Consider the following 18,042-nt stretch of genomic DNA (forward strand, 5'->3'; position numbering starts at 1 on the left):
ATCATCGTTGCTGTCATAGTTGCCATGTATTTGGAGCCTCTTAGGTACAAAGTACCTCATGCGTAATCATTTAATTCTCACATGGTCATCTCCATGCTCTAGACAAGGAAACCAAGGCTCAAAAAGGCTAAGAGACTTGCCCAAAGTTACCCAGCCAGTAAGTGCTGGGGGAAGGATGTTCTGCTGTGGGACTCAGACCCTGTGCTCCTTCCACAAACCGGCCTGGAGCTGGATCCCGAGAATGGATTCTCCAGATCCCGGATCCCTGGACTGGCCCAACCCCAACACTGGCCCCGGACTCGCCCTCAAGGCCAGGCAGTCCCATGCTTACATGGCCGAAGGGGTCCAGGTGGTTGTTTGTCAGCTTCAGCTTCTGGAAGGAGACCAGCTGCCGCATCCAGTGGGCCCCAGTGGCAGGAGAATCCGGGTGAACGTAGAGCCTTCCGGGCATGGCCGGTTCAGCCTTCCCTGCCACCATCCTGCCAACAGAGCATGGAGAAGCCAGAGCAGTTGATTGCCCTGCAGCCTGGGGGAGCCCAGATTCTCTGTCCCCTCTGAGAGCAAATCCCCAGAGACCTGAGAAACAAATCACCGATGGTCCTATCAGACTGTCAATTTAGGGCTTTGGGGGTAAGAGGGAGGGACAGAGGAAAGAGTGCTGGGGAGGGAGAGCGTTTCTGAACCTCCTGTATTTCACTGCAATAAGAAAGAGAAAGTGAGATTACAGAGACATGTGATGCTTTACTTGAAGGAATGGGGCTAATCACAAGTATGTTGTGGGGAGATTCAGGCACTGCCATGTATGTGTTATATTTACAATTTTTAAAATGTTATAAGTTTGGAGGTAGTTTCTCAGAGGATGTAGACAATTTTCAAATTGCTTGCCCCCAAAACAAACATAAGAAACGAACTGCTAGCTGTCCCCTGAGCCAGGAGCTGCTCCAGCCCAGAGACAGAACAGAGACAAGCCCTTGGCAGGACCTGGCCACCGAATCTGGCCTCCCGGGTCCAGACCTGGCCTCTGCAGCCCTATTACTCATCTACCGCTGAGCCCACGTCCCGGGCTGTGGATTCATTCATCCCTCTCTCTCCCTGGGCGCTGTCCTGGGCTCTGGGGGCAGACAGGGTACTAACGGGATGGCCTCAGGAAAAGCAGCCCAGCGTTTTTGCACCCAGTCCCAGCTTGGTTTCGCCCTTCAATCTGACTGCTCTCTCCTGATGGGGGCACAGCATAAGAGGGAAGCCTCTGCAGCCAAAGAGCAAATGAGCGGAGGAACAGGAGAGAGATGCCACAGCCCAGGTAACTGGGCCCCAACTATGGAATACCAAAGCCCCCAAGGAAAGTGGCTTCCATCTTCTGCCCCCCTCCCCGAGCACAGCACTGCTAGAGCCTAAGCCTGCCCAGTGCTGGGGCTCATCTGTCATCCCAAAGCACAGGCACCCACCCTGTTCATCCACAGCTGTGGGGCGAGCACAGACCCTTGAAATCCACCAGAAGCCCAAACACTGCGGCTCATTTTCAGCCAGCAGCAGGTGTGTGAACATTTGATGACCCTGTAGCCTCAGCAGGCCCGGTGCCCAAGGCTGTGGATCTGGCCAATCACTGGGACTAACTGGTAAGTCCCTGGGCCAAACGTCAGGTGGGGATGGGTGTGCGAGTGGGAAGGTGGGTGATGTGAGGGTCCCGGGTTCTTACCATTTGTTGTCACAGAACTTGTAGCGGTGGTCATCCGCGGGGACGATGTCGATCAGCAGGATGTACTTGGTCTTGGGGTTCATGCCTGTGACTTTTACCTTGTAGCTGGGGAACATCCTCCTGGGGGAAGCCGAGAGATGACGCAGAGGCGTGGACAGAGCACCAGGAGACGTGGCACAGAGCGGGCGAGGGGATAGAAGCCCTTAAGAGGCACTGCCCCTTTAGCAAGAGGTCTCGGCACTGGTCAGAGCTTTGTGACCTTGGGTAAGTTGCTTCCCTCTGTGGTCAGCCTCCCCCTCTACGAGGAAAGGGCTGCACAAGCTGCTCCCTCTGAGCCCCTGCAGTTGTCAGTCTGTGGTTGTGAGCAGCTAAAGCACAGAGACCCTGGTCAGGATGTGAGAGACGATCTCAACACCAACCAGGCTGCCTTAATTTCCCTCCTGTCTGTCATCCATACACAACGAAAGTTCTGGGGTGGGGGTGGGGGGGCATTACAGGGGCCCAGAGCAGAAGACCTGGGAGTCCCTGTCAGCTGCTTCCGTGAACAATGAGGTGCCTCCGCTGGGTCATGTCTCTATGGAAACCCCCAGGCCTCAAACCAACTCGTAGCAGAGCAGGAGTGCTGCTTGCTCTCCGGATGCCTCCTGTGTGTTTAGCAGAGGTGTTCATCCCTGTGAATGCCTTGCCTGGGCCTGTGCGCACTAACTGGGTGTCGGGGAAAGTCAGCCTAGGAGCCCTGAGGAGTAGAGCATGGATTCTAGAACCTCCCTGCCGTGGTCCACAGCCTGGCCCCACCACTGACACACCATGCTGCCTTGGCCAGCTTGCTTGGATCTCTCTATGCCTTGGTTTCCTTATCTCTAAAATGGGACTACCAATCTCATAGGTTGCTGTGTGGATTAAATGAGTCCAGTTACAGCTCTTACCACTGACCCCCACTGCACTCCTTCCTCTGCAGACCAGTGGTATGACCTACCTCTATGAAAATAGAGTCAGCAAAAAAGCAGAAAGTTTTCCAGGTCCTGCAGCCCATGATGAAACTGTCCAGGACCCTGAGGCTCAGGCAACATTCTAGAGAAGAGCTTCCTCAGACCCCTCAGCACACCAAACATACAACAGCATGTACCCATACCTGCGGGGTACCCTCCCCTGGTCACCAGGTCCCTGACACCGGACTTCCTCAGAGGGGAACTTCCTCAGTCCTCCTCAGATGCTCCCACCCCCTCCTAGCTGATCTCCCCCAAAGATGTCCCCAAGAGAGAGGCAGAAGCCAAACCTAACTGAAGACACTAAGGCCACTGGGAGCCAAATCCCCTGAGCGGGTAGAAGCCCAGGCAGCTCTGGGAAAGCCATCAGGGGGTCCTCCGGCTCTCACGAAGCTGAGAGACAGCACGGGAACCCTCAGGAGAAGCTGTCCTAAACACCTCAAACAGATGACTGGAGTCTCCCATTTTGTCGACAGGGAACCAGCTTACCTTGACAGAGCAGGGCTTCCAGAGGGATCCAGGCCCCCACAAGGTGGCAGACCCTACAGCAAGCCCAGGCCAGGACCCTGAGGTGGAGGGTGCCCCAGCCCGTGCACCCTCTCTCGCTGGAGGGCAGGCCCATGAGTGCTGCAGTGGGCCAGGGGTGCGGGAGCTGTGTGACCATGTGTGCGCACGAGCACATGTGCTTGCGTACACGGTGGAGTGCGCGCGTGTGCGCCTGGAGAGAGGAGGGCAGTTCTAGCGGCAAGTCTAGGGACTCATAAACCGTGTGGAAGAATTTGTCTCAGATGTCAATTGAAAGCGTTTTCAAATGTCCACCCAACCCCCTCCCCAGGAACCCAATGCTGCCTCCTGCTTACCAGCCCCCTGCCCAGCCGGCCCTGGGGCACAGCTGGAGCCTGTACCACCCGCTTCCTGGCCCAGCCTCTCTCCAGGTGGGCCTAAGGCTGAAGGAGAGGGAGGCAGCAGTTTGCTCAGTTCCCACCTCCCTGGGGGAAGGCCAAGAATCCCGTCCCCTGCAGGCTATCATTTTGTAACTGCTACAGAAACAGCCACAGAGCGGGGCAGCCCCGGCTGGGCTTGGGGTTGGCCTGGTACCAGTGCCCTGCACTCATCCTGCTTCTCCTATAATCACTGCAGGTGGCGACAGCAGAGGGCAGGCACAGCTTCCCCCCGCTCCCCCCAGCCAGCGTCCACAAAGGGGGCCAGGAGAAAACTGCTCGCTGCCACTTCAACGGTCTTCATAACCTAGGCTGAGAGGGGGGTACGGGATCCTGCCCTTGCCCTTCTACCCGCTACTGTACTTCACCTCAGCGGCTCAGGAGGCCAGGCGGACATGACTAGTGCTTTGGAGAAGGCTGGCAAGGAGCCTGTCCTCGGCCTCCCAAGGCATGGGGCTGGTGTCCCATGATTTGGCCTCCCCTGGAAGCTGACCGTGGACCAGATTCCTGACGGATAACCGCCTCCAGGAGGTTTTAAGGAAGTTGGGGCAGGGAAGGAAGGTGTCTCCTAGCCACTGCCCTGCCTTTCCCTCTTCCTAGGGCAACTGCCCTCAGAAATCAGGAGGGACGATGAGATCTGTGGTTTGAATGGGGAGCTCAAAAGTCCTCTGTTCCGGGCTGAGCTGGCCTGAGCTGGCCAGCTGAGCACCGCTGCCTTCATGGAGACAGGTATCTCCGTCTCTGTTAGCGTCCAGTTTGGTGGCTGCTTCTGGGCCATGGAGAACACACCCAGTGGGGACCCTGGGCACTATCATTTCCCCACCTAGCGGGCTGCAGAGGATGAAGGTCCTGCCTGGTGTGCGGGAAAGGCTACGTGTGCAGCTGAAGCACACACTCCTCCAGCCTCGCAGGCCTCCTGCCCGAGCTGAGGGCATCTGCCCTTGGTTCCAGAGGGTCCAAGGTTGGAGCCGAGAGGCCTGGCATGGGAGTGTTCACCAGGAGGGCAGGCCTCAGGAAGCTGAACTGGGAGCTGTGGCTTCCTCTGCGCTCACCCCGCCCTGTAAAGGTCTTCTCTATTGAAACAGATGAAACCATAGAGTGAGTTGTAAATTGCTTCTGTGATTTAGGACCAAAAGAAAATGTACCTGAAAACCATCACCTATGGGGGGGGGGGGCGGAAGTGAACACCTCAGTGGGACAGGGAGGGAGGGCCAAGCAGGGAAGTAGTGACTTCACAGCCCGTACCCCACTCAGCCCTGCCACCGGCCAGCGCTGGTGACCGTGAAGCCCTGGCTCCCTGTCCTCAACACCCGGCAGCCACCCAGACCCCTGCTCGGTGCGCCCCTCCGCACCCCTTCCCCGTGCCCTGCGTGCCTTCTCTCTGCGGCCCTGGCGCCCTCTCCCGGCTCTGGTTCCCCGCCCGCCTCGGACTCCTGGTCCGCAGGCATCTGGGGCGCTCCCGGCCCCCGCGGAAATTGCTCCGCCAGGGAATAAACAAGCCGCCTGCCCCGCCGGCCCCGGGAGGAGATGAAAGCCGGGGGGGGGGTCTCTCCTCTGATCATGAAACAGGCTCTGAAAGGGTGCGGGCGTGGGGCCTTATCTACTTCATACTCGGAAATGGTTTTAGAATGAACTGCTAAGATAAGCTTCCTTGGACGTTTCTCGGTGTTGGAGGCTTGCGGGGCGCCGGGCAAGGGTTTGGGGCATTTTGATTTTGGCAACAAACCCGTAAAGACGCACTGAGAGAGAGGCCAAGTAAGTTTCAACTGGGCTCAGAGAGCCGCGGGGCACCCGGTCCCGGGCCAAAGGGGTGGCCAAATTCAAGGTGCTGACCTATTCACTCCCCACCAATCCAAGGGGGTGGGGGGCAGGAAAGAACGAACCGAGGAGACCCACCAGATTCTCTCCAGTTAGCAGAGCCCCCCAACCCCAAATCCACCACACCCCCGGCTTCCTCAGGGGGATCCGGAACCCCAGGAGCGGCTATATGTGCCTTCCCTGAAATGTAGGTGCAAAACCAAATCGAAGGGGTGAGAAGTCTGGAGAGGGGATTCGAGGTGGGGAGAGGCGGTGACTGGGAGGGCAGACAAGAGGGATTCTGGGGGCCGGTAACGTGCTGTTTCTTTATCTGGGTGGTGCTAACACCAGTGTGTTCATTTTGTGAAAGTCTGTAGAGCTGTACGATCAAGATTTGTTCACTTTTCTGCAGAAAGGTTCCACTTCAATAAAATTGATATTAAAAAATTATATGTGTGTGTGTATATATCATAAATACGTGTACATAAACACATACAGAGGCCCGTGGAGGCCAGAGTTTGAAAGGAAAGGGATGCAGGAAAGGGTAGGGGTCCACAGAAAACCCCATCCATTTTCTATCCCTAGTGTCTTGGGGTCTTAAAGAAGAATTCTGGGTGTGTTGGAAAGAGGCCAGGGCCTAGCAACTAAGGCTAAGTTTGGGGGTGGGAGGTAGGGGTGCCGTCTCTACTGAGACCAAAGCTTTTGTGGCCAAATGGTTTCTGAGAGCAATGACAGAGCTACGTAATTTATTTCCACTTTACACACACACAGAGTTTTCTACTTCACTCAAAGCATTTTTAAGAAATACTTTCCCTGAGGTGGGGGGCAGGAGAGAGGGTGTGTGGAATGGATGCTGTTTTGGAAGGCCAGTTGCTTCTCTCAGATTTTTTTGAAGACACTTCCTTCTGATAGACTTTTGCTTTCAGAAAATACTTTAGAAAGAGATCAAAGCACTCTCTCCCCAACCCACTTTCCCAGTGTCTTCAACCCTTACTTCTCTTATCACCCACGCCACTGGGCTCTGACGCTCTGTATACAGAGCAAGGGCAACTGGCTTTGAAGCCCCGGATTAAGCCGGGCCAAATCCTTGCCTCAGAATAACAAACAATACAGGTTCAACAGGAGTTCTCATCAGTAGTTCATTTTTCAAACACAAATTCACTGTCACTAACACAAGCAACATTGAACTCAACAGGCTATGAAGGCTGATAGTGGAGATTTATCTGGTGGCAAAACCATGACCTAGGAGTAGAGCAGTCAGACGGTTAGGAAATTTTCATATTGGGGAGGTTTATATTTAAATTTTGTAGAGCTCACTTTTATCTGTGTTTGGGAGAAAATGCAGTTTCTCACATGTATCAAGCTTGGCGGGGATGTGAGGAAGCAGAGAGGGCTCTGTTCTCTGCAGTTAAGGGCATAAACTCTCTGGGTGCAGGGGCCTAAGAGAGACAGAGACTGGCTAGGGAAGGCTGTGGCCCCATTATATACCTGACATCAGGGGACCCCGAGCGTTCAGAAATTGATGGCTTGAACTGCGGCTGGCATGTTAGTCACCAGCTCAAGTTGTTTGAGAATTCAAAATCACTATCCAATGAAGGGGACCTTTTTTTCCTTTGGCCTTCAGCTCGTCGGGGCTTAAGGCAGAGGCTTGTGACTAAGGACTCATACTGGCTTGAGAACATTTGGGCTCCTTTTCTCCAGCCCCCGCCCCCCCCCCACCCCCACCATGCCTCCACGGGCCAACCAGAGAGCAATCACGCCCCTAACCAGCCAGGGTCCCTAGGGCAGAGCAGCAACTCCACCTTGCGCAGGTCCCCATAAACAAGCAGTCAAGGGAATTTCTCAGTTAGGGGCTTGTTCTGGGGGGAGGGGCATCATTGCTTGGCTTGCGTAGACCTGGCAGCTGCCTAACTCTGCTTCTATGGGCAAGGGCCAAATGCCCTCCCTTCTCAGGGGTTGGGTTTATGTTCTCTTGGTTCTCCTCCAGCTCAAGCGGTCTAGGAATCTATGATTCAAGGTTCAGGAGAAATGTCCAGGCCATCTGCTGAGAAATAGAAGTGTCCCAGGAAGTTGATGGTAGAGACACAAAGAAGAGGACAGGGAGAGGCATTGGACAGGACGCTGAAGGGCCACAAGCCCGAGCAAAGCACAGTGCATTCCAAGGCTGCCATGGGAAGGAGGCAGCGGGGAGGAGGGGGACACGGGGTCAGAGCGGTGAAAGTGGTCTCTGAAGCCAGTGGGCAGCTACGCAGGAGAAAAAGGGTGTGTGAGAACCGTGCAGGCAGGGGATAAGGCTAGTGATTTTCCTAAGGACTAGACCTGGTGCAAGGATAACTTTCTGCCAGGGAAAGACTGTGATGAATCCCTAATGGGCCACCATCGTCATGGTCATTTAAAAATTATTATCATCATTCCCTGAGGCCTGCCTCTAAGCCTCTAGGGATGTGCCTCTTCTGTCACTAGGATCAGGCACAAATATCTGCCTGAAGCCCGTCACCTCTGGAAATGTGTGTGTGTGTGTGCGCGCGCATGTGTGCGCTCGCGTATGTGTGTTGGGGAAGGGAGGGAGGAGGACCCATGCAGGTGCAGGAAACCCCACTGAGGAGAATCACAAATGCCTTGTTTAAAATGGCAGGGGCCACGCATGCCCAAAGAACATGCTGGTTCATTTTCAAGAGACAAGGTTATTTCTGCTGCCTCAAGATGGAAGTTCTGGATCCTTCTCTTCTTTTCTTCTCTACATCCCAGCAGTAACAAGAAATAAATCCCCTCTTCACACCTATAATCCGCTCAACAATTTACCAAGCACTGCTCATAAGGCCCCTGGTTTGAGTCTCACAGTAACTGAAAAAGGAAGGATGGCAGGTAGGTCTGCAGTCACCATCCTGTTTTACCTGACACCTCTGAGCCACAGGAAGCTTGGGGACTAGCCCAAGTGCACACAACTAGGCAGAGGCAGGCCTTGTGACACCTGATCCCCACTGTCCTCAACGACCGTTCCCCCACCAGGTTCCCCAGTGCATCCCGGGTTCCCCATCCCCAAAATGCAGCAAACTCCAGTCCAGACATTTCCTTGTTCCTTCCCCCGATAGAGGCCCTGGGTGGCCCTGCCACCTCCCTGACTTAGGCAAGAGGGCAGCCGAGTGCCCAGACCCCCTCCCCCAACAAAACAAAGGAAAATTTGCAAGGCCTCTCAGTAAGCAGACTGGAAGGACCCAGCAAACTGCCAGCTTTTTGTTTCCTCTGACCCATCATTCCCTAAGCAGTTCAGCAGAGCTCTCTAAAAAGTAGAACAAAACGCTGAGTAAATGCCAGACATTTCTCTAATTATGATGAACAGTATTCGCTAGCATTTATTGTGTGCTTACATGTGCCAGGAGCTGTGCTAAGGGCTTTACATGCAACTGTATAAAGAAAAACCTATTATTTTACAGATGGACATGAGGAAAGGGCATAGACTCTAAAGTACCTGGCCTGAGGGTGGCACAGATGGAAGCAGGTGAGTGGAACGGGTAGCCTACCCCCACCCCAGGTCTGACTCCCCCTCCCCGGCCCTTGAAGCTTCACCACCTTATTCCTCAGAAAACCCAACTACGGGTCCAGTGTCAGATAAAGGGACATTTTCACACCTAAACTGTACCCCGGGAACCAAAATCCAGTGTGAGTTTGTAGAGGAGGCAGAGTAGGGGGGAGAACGTTTCTGAACCTGAACCTGAACCTTCCAGCTTCTCCATCTGCAGCCATCTCCCTTCACCTGGTAACCGCTCTCCTTGCGATTCCAACCCCACCCAGGGTGCACCGCCCCAGCGAATCTCTCCATCATGCCCCGTTCTGCATCTTCCTCCTCTTTCCCTCTCCTCCAGGCTCTCTCCCACAGACACCAGCACATTTTAAAGATGGTTCCACTTTATAAATCATCCCTCTCTGGCAGCCACCCGAGGGCTACTCCCCGAACAACACACACACACAGGGCCCAACGGTGCCTTCCCCTTGGCCGAGGAGGGTGCTGGCAACTGGCGGAGCGGCGCCCGTGGGATGAGAGGCTTGGGGTTCGAGCTGCCCCGGGAAAAGCAATGGAAATAGGAAAACGTGGTCCCATTACCCTTTCCTCAGTCTGTTGAGGGGCATCTCCGGGTCCCCAGTCAATACAATCCTGAGAAACCCAGCAGCTCCCCAAAAGGAGGAGGACAAAGCAGCCCCCCAGGGGCCAAAAGTGCTGGAGCGGGGACCTCCAGCAACGCGACCCTGTTTGCGTTTCATTTGCATATCACTGCCCCTCCCCTCCCTCCATCCCGTGCCTCTCGATTGTGGTGTAGCCCCCCGCGGGCTTCCGAGGTCAGTTCTGATGCTGTGGCGGGACTTGGAGCTAAGGCCAGAATGGCGAAGGGGACTCCAGTCGCCCCCTGGGCTGAAGACCGAGAGGACTGCTGAGGGAGCCCCTGGGGCTCCCCACTGCCCCCATCCGTCATCCCCACCCCCGAAGTAAAACCAGCGCTGACCTGCCCGCCTTGGTGATGATCATCTCGGTGCCCGCCTCGTGAAACTTCTTCCAGAGCTCCTTCTCATGCAGGCCCACCTTGATGTTCTCGATAGTCTAGGGATGGGAGAGAGGGGACTTGTGTCGCCCTGCCCACGGCTCCACGCGGAGCCATCAGAAAGGGGAACACAGACCCAAGGGACCATGCAGGACACTGCCAGCCCCAGGTGCCCACGCCTCGAGATGTCGTTTCAAAAAATTATTCTGTACCACTGGTGAATTTTTAAAAATTTAATCAGTGGCTGAAATCCCCTTCTTCGGAGCTGCATCTACAGACGGGCCCGCAGAGGACACACTAACCGACCGTGCCAGGGTAGATGACACACTCTTGCACAAACATAAACACTGCACGTGGCCCGACATAGCCACAGGCTTGCGGGCAGACACACCAACACAGGATGGGCACACACACCCTCGGCCAGAGGCGCGCACCCGCAAACACCTCCTGCGGACCCGCACAGGCAGAGGGCGTGCACATGGTCACGGTGGTGTCCCCTAGGCCTCGGAGCTCGGCGGCGGCTCCCGCAAGCACCCGGCCAGGGGCTACTCACCCCGCCTGGTCCCAGGCTTTTGTCCCCGCCCTCTCAGGGTCGTCGGAGCTGGACTGTTTTCCTGGGCTCGCTCCGGCGCGGGCTCCCCTCCCCGGCCTGTCTCAGAGCAGCCTCAAGGGCTCGAGGTGGAGGAAGGACGAAGGGCAGAAGGCGAGCCCTGCCCAGGGGAGCGCGAACAGGCAGACAGTCCTGCCCGCAGTGGGGCGGTTGACAGACACAGGCGGCCCTGCAGACAAACCGACGCCCGACCTCCACCCGACGGCCTGCCCGGCCCGGCCCTACCTGCTCGGCGGCGGCAGCGGTGGCGATGTTGGCGCCGGGGCCCGGGGGGCTGCCAAGCGCGGCTCCGCTGAGGCCCGGCGCGGCCAGCGCGGGCTCGGGGGCGTTGGCGGCGTTGGCGGCGCTGGCCTCGCCGAGCACCGAGCCCGGGGCCCGGAAGGCCTCCTCGCTCTCCGACAGGCCCTTATCCTGCAGCATCTCCTGTGGGCACAGCACACGCGAGTCATATGCCCATGTCCATACGCGCCCGAGACCCGGCAGCCCTGGAGCCGAGCCGCGGGTGGCGGTGGGGGGTGCTTCGGGCACTGCTGGGAGGCCGCCCTGATGCACGTGGACCCCGCCCCCTCCCGAGCTGGAGGAGGGAGAATAGCGCGGTCAGGACCCTCGCCTCCTCCCTCTGGGTCTGGACCTGGGAGGGTTTGTGTGCGGTTCCAGGTCCTCCTGCCCTGGGTGTGGGGCTGTGTGACGAGTAGGTCTGGGGGAAGGACCGCCCTCTCAGCATTGCCCCAGCTGCGCCCCCAGTGCGTCCTCCTGCTGGGCTCCAGTGGACCCTGGAGCCTGAAGTCTGGGTCTTTTTCGTCTGTTCCTAATAACTGGGGTCCAGGCTCACTCTTGGCCCAGGGCAGCCAGGACACCTTCTGGGTAGGGAGGAGAGGAGAGTCAGCCCAGGAGGGCAGGGCCTGGGCTCCCAGGGCTCCACAGTGGCAGAGAGGGCCTTCGGCTGAGTGGCCTCTCAGGCTCCTGGTCACTCATCTGCCCAAACCCACTCCCTCAGACAGCAGTCAGGTAGAGGCTTCCTGAACCAAAGGTTTTCCTTCCTGTACGTTCCCACTCCCTCAGATGCCTGTGTGGCACCCACGCAGGCACCCACGTCCTCACACACAGACACAGCACCTTCTCATAGCCTACAAGTCACCCAAGTAGCCACATTTTCCTAGGGCCACTCTGATTCAGGCCCCGAACTCAGCCAGGGGCCACCCCAGCCTTGCCCTCACATGCACACTGGCTGGCTCACTCACTCACACTTTAGATTTTAGCTTCAAAGGGCTCTGCTTTGAGGCAAAGGACCCAGACCCTTCCCAGCTAAGGACCAGGCCAGTTGAGTCCAGTTGACAGGCACAGCCTAGTCCTGCCCCAGGGCACAGCTACCCTTCCCCAAGCGACTAGGACTATTCACATGCCTGCTCATGTGCCTGCTTCCTTCTGGAAGCTGGTCCTGGGATATCAGGATGAGAGTCCCGCCTGCAAGGACCTGCCTGTCCTGCCTCATCGTGGGTGCAACCCTGCGTTATCCCTGCTTCTCCTTTCCACCTCCTAGCTCTTCTCCCTTCATGTGGATCTGGGCAAGTTCTGGGGAGGCTTTCTAAATGTCTGCCTGCCTTTCTTGCAGCTGAATGTTCCCTCTTTCTCCCCCTATCTTCTTTCTGTCCTCTCCTGGCTCTCCCTGGGCATTCCAAGGCCCAGGTCCCTCACCACTGGCCTCCCATCCCAGGCCTAGACATGGGCTCCCAGGGCCTCACAAAGTAAACAAGCCAAGTGCAACCGAGGAGATAAAAAGGGGCCGGGGCCAGTTGGGGCTGGGAAAAGCCCATAAAGATAAGGCTGACAGGCGGGTCGGTCCTCCAGCCACAGGCACTGAGGAGGAAGACTCGCCGGGCATGGCCAATGCCAGCACGGGCCTTGGGCCACATGCGGGTTCCGGGGCCGAGCCTGGAAACCCAGGAGACCCCAGGCAAGGGGACATTGTGCAACGGGGGTAGTTGTGCGCTCTGGCCCAACGCGCTGGTTCCAACTATATCTGGGGTCAGCCGGGATGGGCACCCGCAATCCGCTGGTCCAGATGCTGCGGCCCGCGGGGCCAGGAGGGGCCGCCTGGCCTGATGCTGTCTTGGCCACTAGGTCCTCTGCGGACACTTGTCACACCCGGAGCTGTGCAGCGGCTCCCCGCGACTTGCGCCGCGCGCTCTCAGTCCTGCCCGGTGCTGAGCACATCCGCGGCCGGCGTCCACTGACGCCAGTCCCACCGCTACCACGCGGGACAAGGGCTGCGTTGGGCTTTCATTCCCCAACTCGAGGTTCGCCTCTTCCTTTTCTCTCCGCCACGCAGCCACATCCCGACATCGCGAAGATTCGCCTTCGCTGGAGCTCCCCGCTCGTTCCTTTTTCTTCCCGCCCGGCACGGCCATCCCCGCTGTCCGGTCCCGTCGGACCCCGAGCCCCGGCGCGCTGGGACGCCAATAGAGCGGGTCCCGCACCAGCCGGGGTGCGCGGCCCGCGCTCGCCCTTCTTCTGGAGCCCTCGGCGGACGCGGCCGGCCGGCTCCGCGCCCTGTGCGCTCAGGTCCGTCACTTTCAGTTGACTCGTTTTTTTAAGAAGAACAGCATTTTTCTTTTCATTTCTAGATTACTGGTGATACTTTTCTCGCACTGGGGGAATTGTTAATTTTTTATACTATTTTAATTATCTCTATTATCAGAGTAGTATTCTGGTCAATTCAATAACATTAAGACTACTTATTCTATCACACAAGCTATTAGTACATGTTATTTTTAATACTGTATGGTTTAAGTACTGGTTTGATTTGTTAATTCATCATTATCAAATATGTTGTTATTGCTTTCCTGTCACTGCTCCATCATTCTAGGGCCTCCTGGCACATTCGTAATACTATTACTAAAACCTAGGCAATTATTAAATATAGTCTTCCAATAGGTCATGTTAATCTCTCATTATTTTTATTTTTACTCTGTATCCCTGAAATGTTTCCGTGCTGCCTCCTCAGTCTCTGTTTGTACTTTGTCACAGTTTCAGTAATTTATTTACCATAACTTGTAGTATTATTGTTCTCAATATTCACATTCATTTCCTTCATGTCCTTATAATACTTCTCGTTATTTTACCATTATTTGTTTTGTTAGGATTGTTCATAATACTCCAGGTATTCTTCATCACATCGTTACAATATCTTGTTACTTTGTCATTATTTGTAATGTTATGGATCTTAATTCGCTACTTATTTTTCAATGCATCATTACTTCTTGTTACTTTGTCATAATTTGTAATATTGTTGTAGCTCTTAATACTCTGTTTTCTCATCACATTGGTACAATACTTATTACTCTACCATTATTTATAATGTTGTTGGGACTATTAAAACCTTGGTCATAAATTGTCATATTACTCCAGTAATTCTTGTTGCTGTCTTTATTTATATTACTATTGTTCTTAAGATTTTGGTTAACATTTATTTTAATAATTCACTATAGTATCAATAATAAATTATATGATAGTATTCTGTCAATACTACTAATATTAGTATTTCCCTTATTAGTATTTTCATTGTTCACCTTTTTCCTACAGTTTTATCATTTTTACACTGTTACTATTTCTTATTCTATTGATTTTAATACAATAGTTCTTATCACATTGTTCCATCACTTTGTCTATGATTCTCTCAAATTTGTGATTACAATTTTCACTTGGTTTTGAGAGTGACTGTTATTTTATTGTTGTTTTAAAGTCCGAGTACTGTATTAGTTATGCCGCTTAGCCCTGCTTTTTGGGTAATTGCTCATATTTTGATAATTCTTGATCATGGATCATTATTTATATAGTATGCTCCTTGCTTTAATTTTGACGACCCTGTTGCATCAAAGGCACTGTAGTCCAGTGTTCTGATCACGAACATTTCCACATCGATATTCGCCAAGTACCTGGGCCCTCCTCCTTGGCCTTTCTTATTCTTCAAACACCAATTTCAAGGCCACCGCTCCACTTGTCTCGTCCTAACCTTGTTCCTTTGGCGCTGGCGCTGTCGTTTCTATGTTCTTGGGCCCTTAGACCCAATTCGTCCGGTTACTAGGAGGAGAGAAGGGCTCGAGCTCCGACCGCTGGGAGTCGGGCGAGGCGGCAGCCGGATTAGAAACTCTTCTCGCCGCCCTCTTGCCGCCTTGACTGTCCCCGAGGTTCTTACCCAGGTCCTGTTACTCTCCCCCTTTCCAGCTCATCCTCCCTGGTTTCGGGGTTGCCCCTCTCCCGCACTCCCGACTCACCCCCACCCACGCCGGGACCCTCACTCACCCTAACTGCGCTGCCGCATGCGTTGGCGCCTGCGGCCCGAGGTCCGCTGCAGGCTCGGGTCCGAGGAGCCCGGGTCAGCCGGGACTCCGACTCGGGGCAGCTGGGTCAGGGTTCCGCTGCCCGCCGCGCCCTCTTGGCCGGACACATCCCGGTTCTGGAGCGGGCCCTTGATCTCCGAGGCTGCACTTTGGGGCCTCAGCTCCCTCCTCCTCCCTCCCTCCCTCCCTCCGGGGCCGCACCCCCCTCCCCGCGCTGACGTCGCTGCTGTCAATCAGTCCGCGCCCGCCGCCCCCCGGGGAGGGGGCTCGAGGGTCCCCTGGCTCCATGGTCCGGGGACCCCGAGCTCGGAGTGGGCTGCCGCTCCACCAGCGCGCGGCCCGGTGCCCTCTCCGCGGCCCTCGGGCCCCGCCGGCCGGCTCGGGGTGGGAGCCCGCATGGTTTAGATTAGAGGGCGGGGGAAGAGAGGGCGAGCGGCCTGGCGGCGCCGCGCGGCTCCCACCCGAGGCTCGACAACCGGAACGGCCGGCCAGGGGCGGCGGCGCAGCCCGCACCCTGGGGCGCCGCACGCCGGGCCGGCGGGGCCGGGGCCCACTTCCAGACGGCCGCCCTCCGCCGAGCCGCAGGCCGCGGGGCCCGCCTGCCCGCACGCACCGTGGTCCGAGCCCGCTCCCGGCCGTGCCCGCTTTATTCGTGAGCCCGCTCGGTGGCCACAGCGCACACGCGCCCCACCGCCCCGCACGGCGGCTCCCGACCTTGCCCGCCTCACATTCTCACACCTCCGCGCGCCGGCCCGCGCTCGCTCCTGCTGTCGGGTTCCGGGCCCTCTCGCGACAGCCGGGCCGGGCCTCGTCTGGGACCGACTCCGCTGCTCACCGGCCCGCGCTCGTCCGGGCCCAGCGGGCAGCGGGCGCTGGAGTCTACCGCGGGGGTCACGGGTTAGGGCAGGCCCTGCGTGCGCTAGGGCGGGGAGGAGGCCGGCGGTCCGGCCTGGAGCGGCGGCGGCGGCGGCAGCGGCGGCAGCGGCAGCGGCGGCGGCGGGGAGGTGCGGCGCCGGCCTGAATCCGAGCCCAGGCCCAGGCTCCGAGGTGCCAAGGCTTGGCAGAGCCTCTTGGGGAAACTGCGGACCAGGGCCAGGACTCTGCCAGCAGCTCCCCGAGATCTCGGAGGGCTGAAGAGGAAGCCCAGTGCCTGCTCCAGTCTAGGAAGCCCAGGCGGCTTCGCACTGAGCCAGACAGCCAAGGTGCCTCCGAAAGTGAGTGCCCCTCGGCCACCTGGACCTCCCGGTCCGGCCTCTGATTCCCTCTGTCTCACTTATCTCTTTTTCTCTGTGTCTGACTCTACCTCACCACAGGCTCCTGCAGCTGCACAGGCACACAGACCCATGTGGACCTCAGCCCATGCCCAAGCCTCACAGCCTGTAACATGCCCAGAACACTGGGGCCAGGATAGGTCTGCCTGCCCACCCATCTGCAAAGGCCCCAGAGTCCTCTGTCAATAGGATTCCCAGATTAGCCCCTCACTTCTCAGCATGGGCTGTATCCCTGCCTCCATGGTGTCCCAGCCTCTCCAATCAGCCTCTGTTCCTTTCCAGATTCTGACCTCAAAATCAGATCGACGGGAACAGGACAGAGAAAATCCTGGATGGCTCTGTCCCTTTTATAATGCTAGGAAATGGAAAGCCAGAATCAGTGCTTTCCCCAGAACCCTGCACACAAAGGGGGAAGCAGAACACCACCTCAGAAAAGCCAGCTGCTGCTGTCAGGAGCCTGTAACCCAGCTCCACAAGGGCCCACTGCTCAAGAATCTTCATCTCCCCCAGCAGTACCAGATCCCACTGCCTCATCTTCCCTTCATGACTTGTCTCATGGAGTCCCAAACCAGGAAGGGGAAGTAAGGTCTAAGAGGGGTGGAGAAGCTGAATCCTCCCCCAATCCTGCCTCCTCCTGGTGTGGAGAAAGGGAAGGCCCTGGTGTTTCAGGAGACGCCTGGGGAGTCATGTTTCCTGTGTTAGGGAGAACTGGATGACATGCCCACTTCTGCGCCCAAGCCCCCTCCCATGCCCTCTCCAACAGCCTGGAGGGAAATCCCTTGCAAGTAAATAGCGTACAGACCAACCAACTACTGTGTGGAATGGTGAACAGGGAGGGCAGTGAATCACCAGTTACCATGGGAAAACTAGACTTAGGCCAGACTCTGGAAAGAGTTTGATGACAGCCACTGGAGGAAGTTCATAATAAGACCATCTAAGGTAGCTCTTTAAAAAAACTAGAGTGGAAACCTCCTATGAGTGCAAGGCTTTCTGGAGACTCATGAGAGATAATCCAAATCAAAACTGACAGTTCATGATGATGTGGAGAAATGCGATATTGAAGAGACAGGCAAGGTTTGGGTGATGAAAAGGAAGGGGTGGGGGGGCTTCCCTGGTGGCGCAGTGGTTGAGAATCCGCCTGCCAATGCAGGGGACACAGGTTCGATCCCTGGTCCAGGAAGATCCTACATGCCGCGGAGCAACTAAGCCCGTGCGCCACAACTACTGAGCCTGCATGTCGCAACGACTGAAGCCCGTGCACCTAGAGGCTGCGCTCCACAACGAGAGAAGTCACCGCGATGAGAAGCCCGCGCACTGCAACAGAGAGTAGCCCCTGCTCGCCGCAACTAGAGAAAGCCTGCGCGCAGCAACGAAGACCCAACACAGCCAAAAATAAGTAAATAAAATAAATAAAAAAATAAGAAAAGGAAGGGGCAAACCAGCCAGCAATTGAGCAAGAAAAGAGCGGAGGTTATGTACACAAATTCTCCATTAGTAGGATGGAATACATTATTTTATTGATTCTAAGACACACATTTTTCGCATTTTGACATCTCTGAAATTAGGATGCATCTTAACATCAATGGTGTGTCATAGTTTAAGTAGCAGGGTTTTTTTTTTCTTAGTGGTACATAAAATAATAGAATAGCATACAATTGATGAAGTATAGTATTTGCTGATAAATGGCCTGTGGCGAAAGGAAAAAGACCAATTTTTCCCCCAAGAATTATTTGAGGAGTTCAAAGTACAAAAACTCTCCTCAACTAGCTAAGTAAATAGTTGACCATAACCAAGCATCTATCACACCAACTTGGGTTGCTTAGGGGAAAGGTCTCAGATTTGGTGTAGACTGGCCTTGGTTTTGAA

General features: G+C 55.8%; 1 protein-coding gene across 1 annotated transcript in view; it reads right to left on the reverse strand.

Moving 5' to 3' along the window:
• The window catches only part of TBX4 (T-box transcription factor 4), a 30,372-nt gene extending 15,285 nt beyond the window's left edge, over positions 1–15,087 (reverse strand). The window contains exons 1-5 of the mRNA XM_033847487.2: positions 14,868–15,087; positions 10,791–10,988; positions 9,920–10,014; positions 1,697–1,816; positions 332–479 (exon numbers count right to left, since the gene is read on the reverse strand). Coding sequence (XP_033703378.1) covers positions 332–479; positions 1,697–1,816; positions 9,920–10,014; positions 10,791–10,985 — 558 coding nt within the window. The 5' untranslated portion in view covers positions 10,986–10,988; positions 14,868–15,087. The remainder of the gene's footprint in view (positions 1–331; positions 480–1,696; positions 1,817–9,919; positions 10,015–10,790; positions 10,989–14,867) is intronic.
• Positions 15,088–18,042: the final 2,955 nt, after the last annotated feature.

This window comes from Tursiops truncatus, chromosome 20, assembly GCF_011762595.2.
Source record: "Tursiops truncatus isolate mTurTru1 chromosome 20, mTurTru1.mat.Y, whole genome shotgun sequence".
NCBI classification, from domain to species: Eukaryota; Metazoa; Chordata; class Mammalia; order Artiodactyla; family Delphinidae; genus Tursiops; species Tursiops truncatus.